Source organism: Schistocerca cancellata, chromosome 7 (genome assembly GCF_023864275.1).
Source record: "Schistocerca cancellata isolate TAMUIC-IGC-003103 chromosome 7, iqSchCanc2.1, whole genome shotgun sequence".
Lineage (NCBI taxonomy): Eukaryota > Metazoa > Arthropoda > Insecta > Orthoptera > Acrididae > Schistocerca > Schistocerca cancellata.
Window position 1 is genome coordinate 291,420,438 of NC_064632.1, and position 16,499 is coordinate 291,436,936.

The 16,499-nt window shown below is 39.2% G+C and overlaps 1 protein-coding gene across 2 annotated transcripts in view; it reads left to right on the top strand.

The window, feature by feature from the left end:
- The first annotated feature begins 2,564 nt into the window (after positions 1-2,564).
- The window catches only part of LOC126092207 (lymphoid-specific helicase-like), a 165,606-nt gene continuing 151,671 nt past the window's right edge, over positions 2,565-16,499 (top strand). The window contains exons 1-2 of one of the 2 annotated variants that reach the window (XM_049907697.1): positions 2,565-2,838; positions 2,916-2,982. In XM_049907697.1, the coding sequence (XP_049763654.1) occupies positions 2,949-2,982 (34 nt within the window). In that variant the 5' untranslated portion in view covers positions 2,565-2,838; positions 2,916-2,948. The remainder of the gene's footprint in view (positions 2,839-2,915; positions 2,983-16,499) is intronic. The other variant, XM_049907696.1, reaches the window with a different exon arrangement.

A 16,499-nucleotide genomic window follows, 5' to 3' on the forward strand; every position in this document is an offset into this window, starting at 1 on the left:
CTTTCCTTTTTGTGTCGTGTACAAATTGGTGTGAAATGTAGTACGTTTTACCATTTCATCAGTAAAAAATTCACAAAATATTTTATGTGGCGATGGATTTGACATCTATGTAAAAACAGCTGTAGGGCCATTTTTTCCACAAAATTAGGCAGTGCTTCAACTCTGAAATTTTGGCTCCATTGTGGAGGATTATCCTGAACAATGGGTACACTTCCAGATCCACCAGAGGTACCAGAATGATTTGGGATGTTTGGCTGTATATGTGAGGAATTAACTGTCACAGATGTCGTTGCTTTAGCCAGTGGTGATCTCGAACGTCTAAGCATGGACAGAGAAACCGATTCAGAGGCAGACGAATCATCATTTGATGGAATTGTAGCCATGCAAGGTTGTTTATTATCGCAGGCCAAAGTGGCTGAACGGTTCTAGGCACTACAGTCTGGAACCATGCGACCGCTACGGTCGCAGGTTCGAATCCTGCCTCGGGCATGGATAGGTTAGTTAGGTTTAAGTAGCTCTAAGTTCTAGGGGACTGATGACCTCAGCAGTTAAGTCCCATAGTGCTCAGAGCCATTTGAACCATTTTGTTTATTATCGCACAAGTGATGATTACTTTCTGGTAAATTATCATCTGCTTCATTGCTACTCTCTTCAGAATATGATATTATCAATATTATCACAGTCAGGTTCATATGTAGGATCAATGTCAGAGTCTTCTAACAAACTTATTTCACTATCTGAGTCTGATGGAAGGTCCTCGAAAAGCCGTTTTCGTATTTCATCATCACTAAGACACCTCCTAGCCATACTGAATGAAAGCTGTATCCCAGTTGCGCGGTGGTTAGCAGCGCTAACCTAGATTAAAGTAGCAAAAATATGAAATAAGTAAACTTTTTCACGTAAATATTGCACTGGTCATTAGCATGAACTAAATTTGCATATCAAAATACTTACTTGGAAATGAAAGTAGTATATATGGGCCAAATTTGTTCTTCAAGACGTACACCAACTAAACGGCACAAAACTGCTGCAAGGCAACAAACTAATTGTGCTGTACCAACAATAGGAAAGCAAAAAGTGTGACATCCAATGCCATGCCATCTAGGGAGAACTTCCTCAACTAACTGTGTGGCTAGCAGTGACAACTGCTGCCCCATTCAGTCACCAGGTGTCGTAAAATAGGTGGTTAACATTGATAACCACCGCCCTTGAAAGAGATAATGCCTGTTGATAGCCACTTCCCCTCAAAGAGTTAAGAGTGCTGCACATTTCCTGCTCCTCGTTCTACCCAATGGTCTTCTCCACTTGACTCTGGCAGTGGTAGATACCTGTTTTTGGTGTTGATCATAAAACCGTCAGATCGTATTCTCTTTCTTCCTATCCTCCTACCAGCTGCCAGTTCCAAACCACCCTCCTCCCTCCTATCTCTCTTGATCCTTACCAGATCCCTCCTTGCTTCTTGTTCCTCAATCAAAATGTCCCTACTGCATATTCGACACTTCCAGGAGAGAGCCTGTTCTGTTCCTCCAACATTCTTCCCACTGCATCCCCTGCCAGTGAAAAAATGTCGTACAAGATTGGCAACAAATCCCTCTACTCATTACCCTGTAACAGTTCCCAAATTTCTCACTCATGGTAAGTTTCCAAATAGTAATTAAGTTTAAAGAATGTTTTAAATTTGTCAAGGATGCGAGATTGGCTGTATGTAAACAAAAAAAGGCACGAGGGTCTTATGTGCGGTTGTTGTTTTTGTACTGATTTAGATTTACAATGACAGAAGAGTGAATTATTAGTTACTTTTCTTTTGCAGAATTTACGTTATCAAGAGTGTTCGGCCAGGTTTTTAACCGTTTATAGCTCCGAAAATTTAGGCCTAGATCGCGTGTATGTAACTAGCAAACAGTTCGAAATGTTAGTTAAATACGATTTAGAGACGTTTAATTACAGTTTTATTGCGACAATAGACACTGAGGAAAGTAGTAGCTGTCTTTTGTTAACGAATTTTGCGCTATCAAGAAAACTTGAATAGAAGTTTTTGTGTTTATGTCACGCAAAATAAGAAGTTTTTTCAAGGTGAAGCTCTGCCAGGAGGCTAATATTCAGTTGTATGACATGAATGGACATTAAAGTAAGTATTTGAAGCAAAGAAAATTTAAATTTGACACTATTTCTTCCTAATAAAGCTCTGTTAGCGGACGGAGATAATACCTGTAATTTCCCTGGGCGGCCATCTTGCAATTTTGCATATGCACTTGGTTGGAAATGTCAGTATTTTTGGATAATGGACGGCAGTACTGCATGAGTCATTTTGGCTTTTATTCAGGATGATCGTAACTCTCTTTTTTGATGGTTTGTGTGCATGTCCCAATTTGAAATGCTTTGTGAAATTTGCTGAAGTTCCGTTCGTTCAAAATGTATATCGAGTATCGGTTGTCATTCTAGTGGGAATGGAAATATTCAGTGAATTAACATTTGAAATCTCATACATGTGTTTGCAAACTTTTGAGAACTGCAAGGATGTTCGAACGATTTTGGAGAAATCGATAAGAAGAGCTTTACGGTGACTTTAGCTTTTAAAGCTAATCTTTGGAAACATGTACGCGAAAGTTTGGCGCGTCGTACATTTGTAGTTTATATTTTAGTTGGAAGAACAAAGAACGCAGTTTGGCATAACATTGAAGCAAATTGACAGCTGACATTGTGTTAACGTTTTAAGCTTTGTGTGTAAAGTGTTTATCCATAATTAGTATTTTACTGTGGAGAACACAAAAGTTTTGTCTTTATTGTAGGTTCGGGAAGCTTTGAAGTTTGCAGGATACAGAAGTAAGCAACAAGAAGGTGAAACTAGTTTTTATAGGATTGACTTAACAGTAACAAAATTCCATTGTTTTTTAATGTTGTCTGAATGATTGCAGGACGCAGATCTGTTGGTGCCTATACAATTAGCAATGGATTTAACAGCTGTTGACCCAAGTAATATTGGTAATTATCTCCCATTTATTATTGCATTAGGTAATATACTATATTACTAGCACATTCTTTGTATCTCCTCCCTCGTTTTCTCCATTACTCGCATGATTTTAAATTTTATGACTGCCTGTATTTTTGCCTTGATAGTAACTGCATCAGTACTGTCTTTATAAAATCTTAGACTAGACAATACCGTTTAATGCGAAACGTTGTTTCGAGTAGTTCCAACTAGCGACCATTCAGCAGTTGTCAGGATGTGGTGAGCTGTATAGTATGGTTGGTGAACAGATATCTTTACCAGTTTGCAAATGATGATCCTTCTGTTTCGAGAGTGTTAAATTATTTAGTGATGCATCAACATATGGTAAGATTCTACTGAGGCTGTATATTTGTGAGACCTTATGGGCACATTAATGAATTGCTGCGTTTGTGAAATCTGTAGGGGAAGGTGGTGAGACTTGATCAGTGGGGAGACTTGTTCCTCCCATTACTTTGGCCATTTGGGGGAATTAAATTTTTTTGTTGGCATCAGTGTTTCTTGCCATCCACTTTCCATTTTTGTAATTTTCATCTGTGTCTGTTGTTGCTGTCCAGTAAGAGGGAAAGAAAGATTTTTCACCGAATTAACTTTTATTTTGGTAATTGAATCCAATTATTTTTACATATTAATTCTGTAAGAAATAATGCTGGTAACTATTTCCTATAAAAGTTCATACTTTAAGGCATAAAGTATAACTGAAAATAAATGCTAATTGTAGGTTAGGGAGCATTCAGAAGCAATTTTGTTTAGTTGTCTTATGGGAAGACTTAATCCTCAAGAACTTCGTGAGACTTTATCCAGGAATCTAGTGTCCCTGTTCAAATGTTTTCCAAAGATTTAATTGTTTTCCTGGTATCACATTATTGTGAAACATACAACACCCAACAAATGATATTATATAGACATTTTATTGTAATATAACGCATTGAATTGTACAATATGTGTGAAAATGAAACTTAGGTCTAATAAATTAAAACAAAAAGTATCATAATTTTGCTTTATATTGCAGAACTATGGCTCTTACATATAAAAGGAAAGAGGGAGTCAAAGCTAGGAAAAAGAATTGACTCTAGAAGTATGGAACTTGCAGTAATGGCGTGCCTTGGGGGGAAAAAGTTTCTGAGGAGCATCAAAGGAATTTCAAGTCCCAATAATGACCTTAAAACGTTATGTTAGGAAGCAGTTAAGTCAAGATACTGAAATTTCTTATTCTTCTACATACAACAAGTCTCAGGTGTTCTCAACTGAGGAGGAAAATTCTTTAAGTGAATACTTGAAAACGACAAGCAAATTACACCATGGCCTGAGTGCAAAAAGTGTGCGTGCATTTGCATATCAATAGTCTTCTGAAAATAAAAAGAAAATTCCTGAAAATTGGAAGAAAGAGGGCAAAGCTGGAAATGACTGGTTCCGAGGTTTCATGAGAAGGCATCTTGAACTTTCTCTTCGTACACCAGAAGGAACCAGTATAAGCAGAGGAAGCAGCTTTAATAAACACAATGTTAGACAGTTTTTTGATAATATTCGCCAGATTATCACTAGGGAAGTTCTTGCACCAGAATCTATTTGGAACATAGACGAAACGAGTCGTACTACAGTCCTCAAACCAGGAAAAATAGTGTCTGTAAGAGGAGAGAAACAGGTAGGAAAAGTGACATCTGCCAAGAGGGTGAACTTGTGACAGCATGTTGTACAATAAATGCTATAGGAGGCCACATCCCACCTTTCATGATCTTTCCACGTGTGAACTGGCAGGATAGGATGCTGCATGGAGCTCCTCCTGGAACCAGTGGTTAGTGGTTCCACTCATTCCAGCGGTTGGATGACAGCTGATAATTTTGTTTTATTTTTAAAACATTTTCATAAATATGTAAAATGCAGTGCTAAACACAAAGCACTTATCATCATGGACAATCATGATAGTCATATTAGTTTGGAATCCTTCCTTTCTTCAAAAGAAAATGGAATTACTCGTTTGACAATTCCTCCCCATACATCCCATAAAATGCAGCCCTAAGTCAGTGTATGGTCCACTGAAGGCATATTACAATTCTGCTGTAGGAGACTGGATGACAGCGCATCCAGGAAAACTATCTCTATCTATGATATCTTCGAGATTTTTGGTAGAGATTTCCCTAAAGCTTTTACACCCAGCTACGTGATAAGTGGTTTTCGGGTTTCAGGCATATGGCCATTTAACTCTGATATATTTACAGATGATGTATTTTTGTCTGCATATACAACAGACCACTTACCATCTGTGGAAGTCTGTGATTCTCCAAAAGAGTTTGTTTCAGTATAAACACCTTCATCTTCTGGAATTAGACCTAGCCCTATTGGATACAGATCCTTTGTAGATATCAGACCACACCCTAAGGCAGCAGCTCACACTACAACTAGACAAGGAAGGAAACGAGCATGTACCGCAATCCTAACAAACACTCCGGTAAAAGAAGAGTAACAAATATAACTAAAAATAAATGAGACTTTGGTTACAAGTGCACGTAGAGTTGCAAACCTCTTACAGTATTTCATTTCTGTTACTGACAGCTTAAGGTTTTCAGGTTCATTGAACAGTGCAGTGGAGTATGAGATCAGTCTTTATAAATAACCTCAGTAAAATGGAAATTACACTCGTCCATCATAAAATCCTTAAAATCTACGTATTCTAATATGTGTTTTCCTGTCTTGGTACTCTGTATTCTGACTTTTTCCTGTAGTTTGTTCTGGTACATTTTGATTGATTTGGTTATACTACCTCACCTTATATATTGTATCTCCTGTCCATTGACTATTTATAAAACTATTGTAATATTGTGGTATAACTCCTGCATATAATTTTGTTTATATTTTGTTATCTGATGTTGTCTATTGCTTCTGTAAGCTTAACGACAATAAAATAATATTATTATTATGATAACATATCAATGAAGTTAATGAAAGAGTGCTCATGTGAGTTGAGTTCTTTGTTCAGCTATTTGTGTAATTAATCTCTCATCGGCAAAACATTTCCAGACTGCCTAAAATATGCTGACATTAAGACTGTTTACAAAAAGGGGGGGGGGGGGGGGGGTAAAGAGATACTATCAACAAATTTCACTTTTTCTGGCTTTCTCAAAAATGTTGGAAAAGGTTGGGTTCAAGTGTGGCCTTAAGCATCTGACTGCAAGTAATATATTGTCCAAGTCACAGTTCGAATTTCTTACTTAATTCATTAGATAATAGATTAGAGGCTACTGGCATTTTCTGTGACCTGTCAAAAGCTTTTGACTGTGTGACTCACACCATTCTCTTACGTAAATTAGAATGTTACAGTGTTGCCAGCAGTGCTGCAAAATGGTTTGAGTCTTATCTAATTAACAAAGGGTGTAGTTATGATATAGTTGTACAGTAAGCAGTCAGTCTTAATCTGATTGGGAATTAATTACATGTGGTGGTCCTCAAGGTTCCATCTTGGGTCCATTGCTTTTTCTTGTGTACATTAATGACCTCTCGTCTGTTACATTGCCAGATGCTAAATTTGTTTTGTTTGCAGATGATACAAACACTGCTGTAAGTTGCAAGTCAAGTACAAATTTAGAAATAGGGGCTAACCAGATTTTCATTGACATTAATAAATGGTTTAAAGCTAATTCACTCTCATTAAACTTTGAAAAGACCCACTGTATGCTGTTCAGAACCTGTAAGAGATTTTCCTCCAGCGTGTGTAACATATGAAGACATGCAGATTGAAGAGGTTGACAGTGTTAAATTACTGGGATTACAACTCGATTATAAATTCAGTTGGGAAGGGCATACCACATAATTACTTAAGCACCTAAACATTTCTGTATTTGCAGTGAAAATGGTGTCAGATGTAGGAGATATAAATATAATAAAAAAACTTGTATACATTGCTCACTTTCATTCTGTTATGTCATACAGGATCATATTTTGGGGCAACTTATCAAACCGAACATAAGTTTTTAGTGGCAAAAGCGTGTAATAAGAATCATTTGTGGTGTAAGTTCAAGAACATCCTGTAGAAACCTGTTTAAGGAACTTTGTACTCTAACTACTACTTCTCGTATATATTTATTCCTTTATGAAATTTGCTGCAAGTACTGCCAGTAGCTCGATATGTAGTATCAATACGAGGAATATGAATCTACATAAAGACCTAAAATCACTTACCTTGGTCCAAAAAGGGGTCCAATATTCAGGAACACGCATTTTCAATAAATTTCCAGCAACCATTAAAAACTTGGATTCAGGCAACTCCTTCTACTCTATAGATGAATATCTTAACAGAGACTGTTGAGCAAGCTTAAGTAAAAATGTCTGTCTGATTTCAGTTTTGACAGCACTTTGTCACGGCAGCCAAGATTAGGTATTTTGTTATGGCTACATAACAATGTTTCACTGTGACAGTGTAATAATTCTCTAAATATTAGCTGTTCCAGTTTACTGTATTGTGTTCACCTAGTTTGACAGTCTCCTAACAAATGATCATTGTAGTAAGTATTACTTTAGATGTTTTATTATACTTTCTGACGTTTTCTACACCCACGAGAATTGTCTCATTTTTTGGGTCTATTATACAAGAACTGGACCTAATCCAATCTAATCAATTAATAATAAACTTATCACAGACATCTGCATGTGTTGAAATGCATATGACAATTCTTAGACTATTATGCCCCCCCATGAACCATGGACCTTGTCGTTGGTGGGGAGGCTTGCGTGCCTCAGTGGTACAGATAGCCGTACCGTAGGTACAACCACAACGGAGGGGTATCTGTTGAGAGGCCAGACAAACGTGTGGTTCCTGAAGAGGAGCAGCAGCCTTTTCAGTAGTTGCAGGGGCAACAGTCTGGATGATTGACTGATCTGGCCTTGTAATAAAAACCAAATCGGCCTTGCTGTGCTGGTACTACGAACAGCTGAAAGCAAGGGGAAACTACGGCAGTAATTTTTCTCGAGGGCATGCAGCTTTACTGTATGATTAAATGATGATGGTGTCCTCTTGGGTAAAATATTCTGGAGGTAAAATAGTCCCCCATTCGGATCTCCGGGCGGGGACTACTTAAGAGGATGTCGTTATCAGGAGAAAGAAAACTGGCGTTCTACGGATCGGAGCGTGGAATGTCAGATCCCTTAATCGGGCAGGTAGGTTAGAAAATTTAAAAAGGGAAATGGATAGGTTAAAGTTAGATATAGTGGGAATTAGTGAAGTTCGGTGGCAGGAGGAACAAGACTTCTGGTCAGGTGACTACAGGGTTATAAACACAGTCAAATAGGGGTAATGCAGGAGTAGGTTTAATAATGAATAGGAAAATAGGAATGCGGGTAAGCTACTACAAACAGCATAGTGAACGCATTATTGTGGCCAAGATAGATACGAAGCCCACACCTACTACAGTAGTACAAATTTATATGCCAACTAGCTCTGCAGATGACGAAGAAATTGAAGAAATGTATGATGAAATAAAAGAAATTATTCAGATAGTGAAGGGAGACGAAAATTTAATAGTCAAGGGTGACTGGAATTAGAGTGTAGTAAAAGGGAGAGAAGGAAACATAGTAGGAAAATATGGATTTGGGGTAAGAAATGAAAGAGGAAGCCGGCTGGTAGAATTTTGTACAGAGCACAACTTAACCATAGCTAACACTTGGTTTAAGAATCATGATAGAAGGTTGTATACATGGAAGAACCCTGGAGACACTAAAAGGTATCAGATAGATTATATAATGGTAAGACAGAGATTTAGGAACCAGGTTTTAAATTGTAAGACATTTCCAGAGGCAGATGTGGACTCTGACAACAATCTATTGGTTATGACCTGTAGATTAAAACTGAAGAAACTGCAAAAAGGTGGGAATTTAAGGAGATGGGACCTGGATAAACTGAAAGAACCAGAGGTTGTACAGAGTTTCAGGGAGAGCATAAGGGAACAATTGACAGGAATGGGGGAAAGAAATACATTAGAAGAAGAATGGGTAGCTCTGAGGGATGAAGTAGTGAAGGCAGCAGAGGATCAAGTAGGTAAAAAGACGAGGGCTAGTAGAAATCCTTGGATAACAGAAGAAATATTGAATTTAATTGATGAAAGGAGAAAATATAAAAATGCAGTAAATGAAGCAGGCAGAAAGGAATACAAACGTCTCAAAAATGAGATAGACAGGAAGTGCAAAATGGCTAAGCAGGGATGGCTAGAGGGCAAATGTAAGGATGTAGAGGCTTATCTCACTAGGGGGAAGATAGATACTGCCTACAGGAAAATTAAAGAGACTTTTGGAGATAAGAGAACCACTTGTATGAACATCAAGAGCTCAGATGGAAACCCAGTTCTAAGCAAAGAACAAGGGCGACGTACTTGAGAACAATATTCTGGAAATGGAAGAGAATGTAGAGGAAGATGATTTACTGTCTATCACTACGAACTGTGACGTCTCCGAGAGGAAATCACAAATCCAGTCACACAACTGAGACGATACTCCATGTGCACGCAATTTGATTAATATTCACTTGTGAGGAATGGTATCAAAAGCCTTCTGGAAATCTAGGAATGTGGAATCGATCTGAGATTCCTTTTTGACAGCACTCATTACTTCATGGGAATAAAGAGCTATGTTGCATAAGAATGATATTTTCTGAATCCGTGTTGATTATGTATCAATAAGTCATTTTCTTCAAGGCGATTCATAATGTTCGAGTACAGTATATGCCCCATAATCCTACTGCAGGTTGAAGTCAGTGATATGGATCTGTAATTCAATGGGTTACTCCTATTTCCTTTCTTGAATATTGGTGTGGTCTGTGCTACTTTCCAGTCTTTAGGAACAGACCTTTTGTCAAGTGAGCAGTTGTATGTGATTGCTAAGAAAGGTGCTATTGTGTCTCCATTCTCTGAAAGGAACCTGATTGGTATACCATCTGGACTGGAAGAATTGCCTTTGTTAAGTGATTTGAGTTGTTTCGCGACTCCTAAGATATCTACTTTTATACCACTCATGCTAACAGTTGTTCTGGTTTCGAATTCTGGAATATTTACTTTGTCTTCTTTCGTGAAGGAATTATGGAAAACTGTATTTAGTAACTCTGCTTTAGTGGCACCATCACGGTAACATTTCCATCACTATTGCGCAATGACGGTATTGACTGTTTTTTGCCGCTGGTGTACATTACATGCGACCAGAATCTCTTTGGGTTTTCTACCATATTTTGAGACAATGTTTCATTGTGGAAACTATTAAAAGTCTCTCGCAATGATGTCTGCCTAAATTTCAAGCTTCTGTGAAACTTAGTCAGTCTTGGGGGATTTTGCGTTCTTCTGAATTTGGCATGCTTTTTTTGTTTCTTCTGCAATAGTGTTCTGACGGTTTTTGTGTGCCATGGTAGATCAGTCCTGTATCTTATTAACTTATGTGGTATGAATCTATCTATTGCTGTTGATACTGTATCTTTGAATTTGAGCCATATGTGGTCTACACTTACATAATTAGCTTGGAAGGAATGGAGACTCTCTCTTAGAAAGGCATCAAGCAAATTTTTATCTGCTGTTTTAAATAGATATATTTTATGTTTATTTTTAGTGGTTTTGCTTAATATGGTTTTGAGCCTCTCTACAATGACCTTGTGTTCACTAATCCCTGTATCCGTCATGGCGCTCTCTATAAGATCATGATCATTTGTGGCTAAGAGGTCAAGTGTGTTTTCACAACCATTTACAATTCGTGTGGGCTCATGAACTAATTGTTCAAAGTAATTCTCAGACAAAGCATTTAGTACAATTTTGGAAGATGTTTTCTGTCTACCACCGGCTTTGAACATGTATTTTCGCCAACAAATCAAGGGTAGATTGAAGTCTCCACCAATTATAACTGTATGAGTGGGGTACTCATTTGTAATGAGATTCAAGTTTTCTTTGAACCATTCAGCTATTATATCATCTGAGTCGGGAGGTCGGTAGACAGAGCCAATTATTATTTTGGTACGACTGTTGAGTATAACCTCTACCCATAGTAATTCGCAGGAACTATCTATTTCAACTTCATTACAAGATGAACTACTACCAACAGACACAAACACACCACCACCTACCTTATTTAATCTATCCTTTCTGAACACAGTTTGTGCCTCTGCAAAAATTTTGGGCAGAATTGATTTCGGGCTTTAGCCAGCTTTCTGTTCCTATAACGATTTCAGCTTCAGTGCTTTCTATCAGCACTCGAAGCTCTGGTACATTTCCAACGCAACTACGACAATCTACAACTACAATACCGACTGTTGCTTGGTCGATTCTTGTCATTTCTTTGCCCTGTACCCTTTGAGATTGGAGCCCTTTTTGATCTTTCCTGAGACTATGTTGTTGTTGTTGTTGTTGTTGTTGTTGTTGTCTTCAGTCCTGAGACTGGTTTAATGCAGCTCTCCATGCTACTCTATCCTGTGCAAGCTTCTTCATCTCCCAGTAACTACTGCAACCTACATCCTTCTGAATCTGCTTAGTGTATTCATCTCTTGGTCTCCCTCTATGATTTTTACCCTCCACGCTGCCCTCCAATACTAAATTAGTGATTCCTTGATGCCTCAGAACATGTCCTACCAACCGATCCCTTCTTCTAATCAAGTTGTGCCACAAATTTCTCTTCTTCCCATCCTATTCATTACCTCCTCATTAGTTACGTGATCTACCCATCTAATCTTCAGCATCCTTCTGTAGCACTACATTTCGAAAGCTTCTATTCTCTTCTTGTCCAAACTATTTATCGTCCCATGTTTCACTTCTATACATGGCTACACTCCATACAAATACTTTCAGAAACGACTTCCTGACACTTAAATCAATACTCGATGTTAACAAATTTCTCTTCTTCAGAAACGCTTTCCTTGCCATTGCCAGTCTACATTTTATATCCTCTCTATTTCGACCATCATCAGTTATTTTGCTCCCCAAATAGCAAAACTCCTTTACTACTTTAAGTGTCTCATTTCCTAATCTAATTCCCTCAGCATCACCCGTCTTAATTCGACTACATTCCATTATCCTCGTTTTGCTTTTGTTGATGTTCATCTTATATCTTCCTTTCAAGACACTATCCATTCCGTTCAACTGCTCTTCCAAGTCCTCTGCTGTCTCTGAAGGAATTACAATGTCATCGGCAAACCTCAAAGTTTTTATTTCTTCTCCATGGATTTTAATACCTACTCCAAATTTTTCTGTTGTTTCTTTCACTGCTTGCTCAATATACAGATTGAATAGCATTGGGGAGAGGCTGCAACCTTGTCTCACTCCCTTCCCAACCACTGCATCCCTTTCGTGCCCCTCGACTCTTATAACTGCCATCTGGTTTCTGTACTAATTGTAAATAGCCTTTCGCTCCCTGTATTTTACCCAAGACTATCTAACCTAAAATACCACCCAGTCCACGCCACACAGCCCCTGCTACCTGTGTAGCCACCTCCTATGTGTAGTGGGCACTTGACCTATTTAGCGGAACCCGAAACCCCACCACCCTGTGGAGCAAGTCAAGGAATCTGCAGCCTACAAGGTCGCAGAACTGTCTGAGCCTCTGATTCGGATCCTCCACTTGGCTCTGTACCAAAGGTGCGCAGTCGGTCCTGTCGATGATGCTGCAGATGGTGAGCTCTGCCTTCATCTTGCTAGTGAGACTGGCAGTCTTCACCAACTCAGATAGCCGCCGGAAACCAGAGAGAATCTCTTCCGATCCATAGTGACACATGCCATTAGTGCCGACATGAGCCATCACCTGCAGTTGGCTGCACCCTGTACCCTTCGTAGCATCCAGAAGGACGCTTTCCACATCTTGGATGACTCTCCCCGGTATGCACACAGAGTGCACATTGGCTTTCTTCCTGTCCTTAGCTGCCATATCCCTAAGGGGCTCCAGCACCCGCCTAACATTGGAGCTCCCAGTGACAAGCAATCCCACCCTCTGTGCTTGTCTGGACCTCTCAGGAAGACCGGCCACTGCCGCAACAGGCGAGGCTGCCCTTGCTGGCTCAGAAGTACTTTCAGCAGTGGGCAGTACCTCAAACCTGTTACGGAGGCATAAGGGTACAGCCTTGTGGTCAGCACCAACTTTCGCCTGCCGCCCAGAGATTCGCAACCCCGCCACGGTTTGCCAATCACCATCAGGCAAGTGTCGATCGGCAGGGATGTCCGAATCTGACGGCGTAGTGGCATCAGATGCTATAGGTTCCAGAGGCACCAAATCGCTCATCTCGCGTGTCCCATTGTCACCACGGCCCAGGGCAACAGCTTGGAGCCTGTCAACCATGGCCAACACAGCTTCCAGCTGTTTACTGGTGGCCAATTCCCCCTGAGTCCGTACACAACAGGTGCAGTCCCTAACCATCCCTAACATTTTTTTTCCCCTGTCTTTTATCTCAAAAGCCATTCAAAACAAAACAGATGACTGAACCTACACAAATTTACACTATACAGGTACTAAAATGCAATGCTACAACTCTCAAACCCTATAATACGACCGAAATTTGTGAATTAAACTGTGCAAGTACCCAAAACACACAAAGAAATTAAGAATTAAACTATAAAGCAAATAAGTGAGCTAAGAGTGCAACTTGCTGCTGGCAGCTGCTTATCCAACGGTGGCTGGGAGCTCACTGGCTGTGACCAACCGACACTGACCATTCAAAACAAAAACAGATGACTGACAACTACGCGAATTTACACTATTCAGGTAGTAAAATGCGATGCTAGATCTCACAAATACTGTAATACGCCCGAAATTTCTGAATTAAACTATCTAATCACTGGGCTGTATGTTTCATTATAATCTATACTTGAAACTTGCTTGAAACATCTAGCTACAAGTCTTGCCTTCTAATGTGGAGTGTTATCATTACTGGCATTCTTGATTTTGTACATACATCAGTTATCAGAGACCTGTCATAGTGCATGATGATCAACCAAAGTCTATGATTGGTTATCTCGAAAAGCAATAATATTGTCATTAATAAGATTTTTTCATTTTTCTATCTCATGTGTAACTGCTCTTTGGGTCGACAGTATCTAAAACAGACATGTGATTTTTCACATCTTTCTAGAAATCAGTGATATCTTCACTCATGTTGCTTATTACATTTGACAGCTTCATCACCTAGTGTTCTTTACTCACTGACCTCATGGGGATGCATACCATTGTCTCTCTCTTCAGTGCCTACTTTAGAATACTGCAGCACAGAATCGCAGAAACATTCTGAAGGATGTCGTCTGCAGGTTACAGTTTATTTGCATGTAGGGCAGAACTTATTGTTTTTTATGTTGATGCTGTCCTTGCCTCATGTAGTTTTGCTGTAAATGTAAAATCTCTATTGCATCTTACTTGTCATTGATCTGGAAACCATACATGATCATCTTTACTGATTTTATTGTAACAAGTGAAATAACCCTTTTTATCCTTTTCATCCCATTTTCATTCCTTTTCTGTAGGAAAGGAACACAGATTTCTTCAACCAAAGTTCTGAAGGCTTTTATTTGGTTTCTTTGCTAGCTACAACTCCAATGGCACAACTCATTCCCCCCTCCCCCCAGTCCTGTTCAATGTAAATGCTATCATGTAATTCACAGCTTCTGCCCATATTTCAAGTGGCAATAAGCAGACAAGTCCTGACCAACTCAGCAACAGATCTGTTTTCATTTTCATTAGGTCCATTTTGTTGTGAGCTGTTTGGCACTGTTTTTGAGGCAAAATGCCATGCTGACTAGTCAGATTGATAACATCTTGTTTAGAAAATGCTAATCCAATCTTACTGCCCTTATGTCTATGCACAAGCATTTCTCACTCATTTTAAAGAAATTTCTCAAACATTCAGAAAAGCCTGATTTATTCTTCATGAAAAACAACATTCTCCAGTGACCATAGTCGTCATTCAAGACAAGGAATATCTTGCACCACCCATGGAGTCTTGTTGCATTTTCCCTCTCAGACCTGCATGCATAAGCCCACCTACTTGCTTTGATGTGATATCACTAGTTGGAAATGGCAATTTACACATTTTACTAATAATGCAGTCTTGACACAGAAACTTCTGACCTGGAAAATTGATCCCAGTACTTGTCACAACCTGTTTAACTTGTGTCACTCAATGGCAAGTCTGGATACCAGATTCTCAAGCATATGTTCTCTTGCTTGCCCAGATTCCCACAAACTGACAAAATACTTGTAAGCTACTGGTAGAGTTATCAAAATTCTTGTGATGATCATCTGACTGGGTGTTTTCACACCGATAATGTGCACGCAATGTGCAAGATTCTGATTTCTAGCATTCTGTGATGCTAAGTCATCAGATGACTTCTTCTGTAAACTATACTACTGCTCCAATAAAATGTCACCACTGATTCCAGATTTTTATTTTTAAATAGACAGTAGCTTGTCCCATACCATATTTACCCGAATCTAAGCCGCACCTGAAAAATGAGACTCGAAACAAAGGAAAAAAAGATTTCCCGAATCTAAGCCGCACCTGAAATTTGAGACTCGAAATTCTAGGGGAGATAAAAGTTTTAGGCCGCACCTCCAAATCGAAAGAAAGTTGGTCCATTGTAATGTGAGACACAATTTAGGTCGAATGAATGACGATACAGCTACAGTAGTTTGGTTCGAGTCGTAAGCTTTACCAGGTAGCCATTGCTATGCGTCAGGCGCTCCGTCCGTATTTATACGGGTACCCTTCCTTTTTCACGTGCTTCGTCTGGTTTGAATCGATTGCTTATTTTGTTTGATCTGATAAGTGCCGTTTTCTCTGTTATAGGTGTTTACGTCACTCTAAGCTGAAAGTGCATCACTGTAATGTGTCATGCATTGTTTGTCGCATTCTGATAGTGCGTGTTTACGGCCTGTCGCCGTTCGCGGCATGGCTTGCTTTTGTGCACCCTACCGCCGCTTACAACTAAAAAGAGGCGAACCGTCTCATTAGCGAAGCAATGTCAAGAGACTGCTATTTGTTGTTACTTACACTGCTGCTTTCTTTGAGAATGATCAACAAGAACCAAATAATAGGCTGCGTATGATAGAACATGTTCTGAACGAGAGTTAGGCGCAAATTTTTCTCCGTTTGAAAATCTTTGCGGCCGCTTCTTTAGTACATCAAATTCTGCACAGAAATTAGAGTCATCTTAGATTTAAAAATCTAGTCAGTTGCCGTGGTTCATTTCTGACTGTATCACTATTAGGTTAAGAATAATACGAATATAAACAGACACGATAAGTGTATTCTTCCGCGTTTGCTGTTGTCTCACTCTAGTTTCGTAGTTTATTAGGCAGACAGGATTTAAATGAGATAGCAACAAACACGGAAGAACACATGGCAAAATGTTTATATTCGTATTATTCTTATGGTGAATGGTGAAGAGAATACTGCTTGTGATTCACATTTCATCAGGTTACTATTAGCAACCATCTCTTCTCACAGGTAGGAAAAAACTCAGAACGTACAGTTGGCCATATTGACAAACATCCCAAA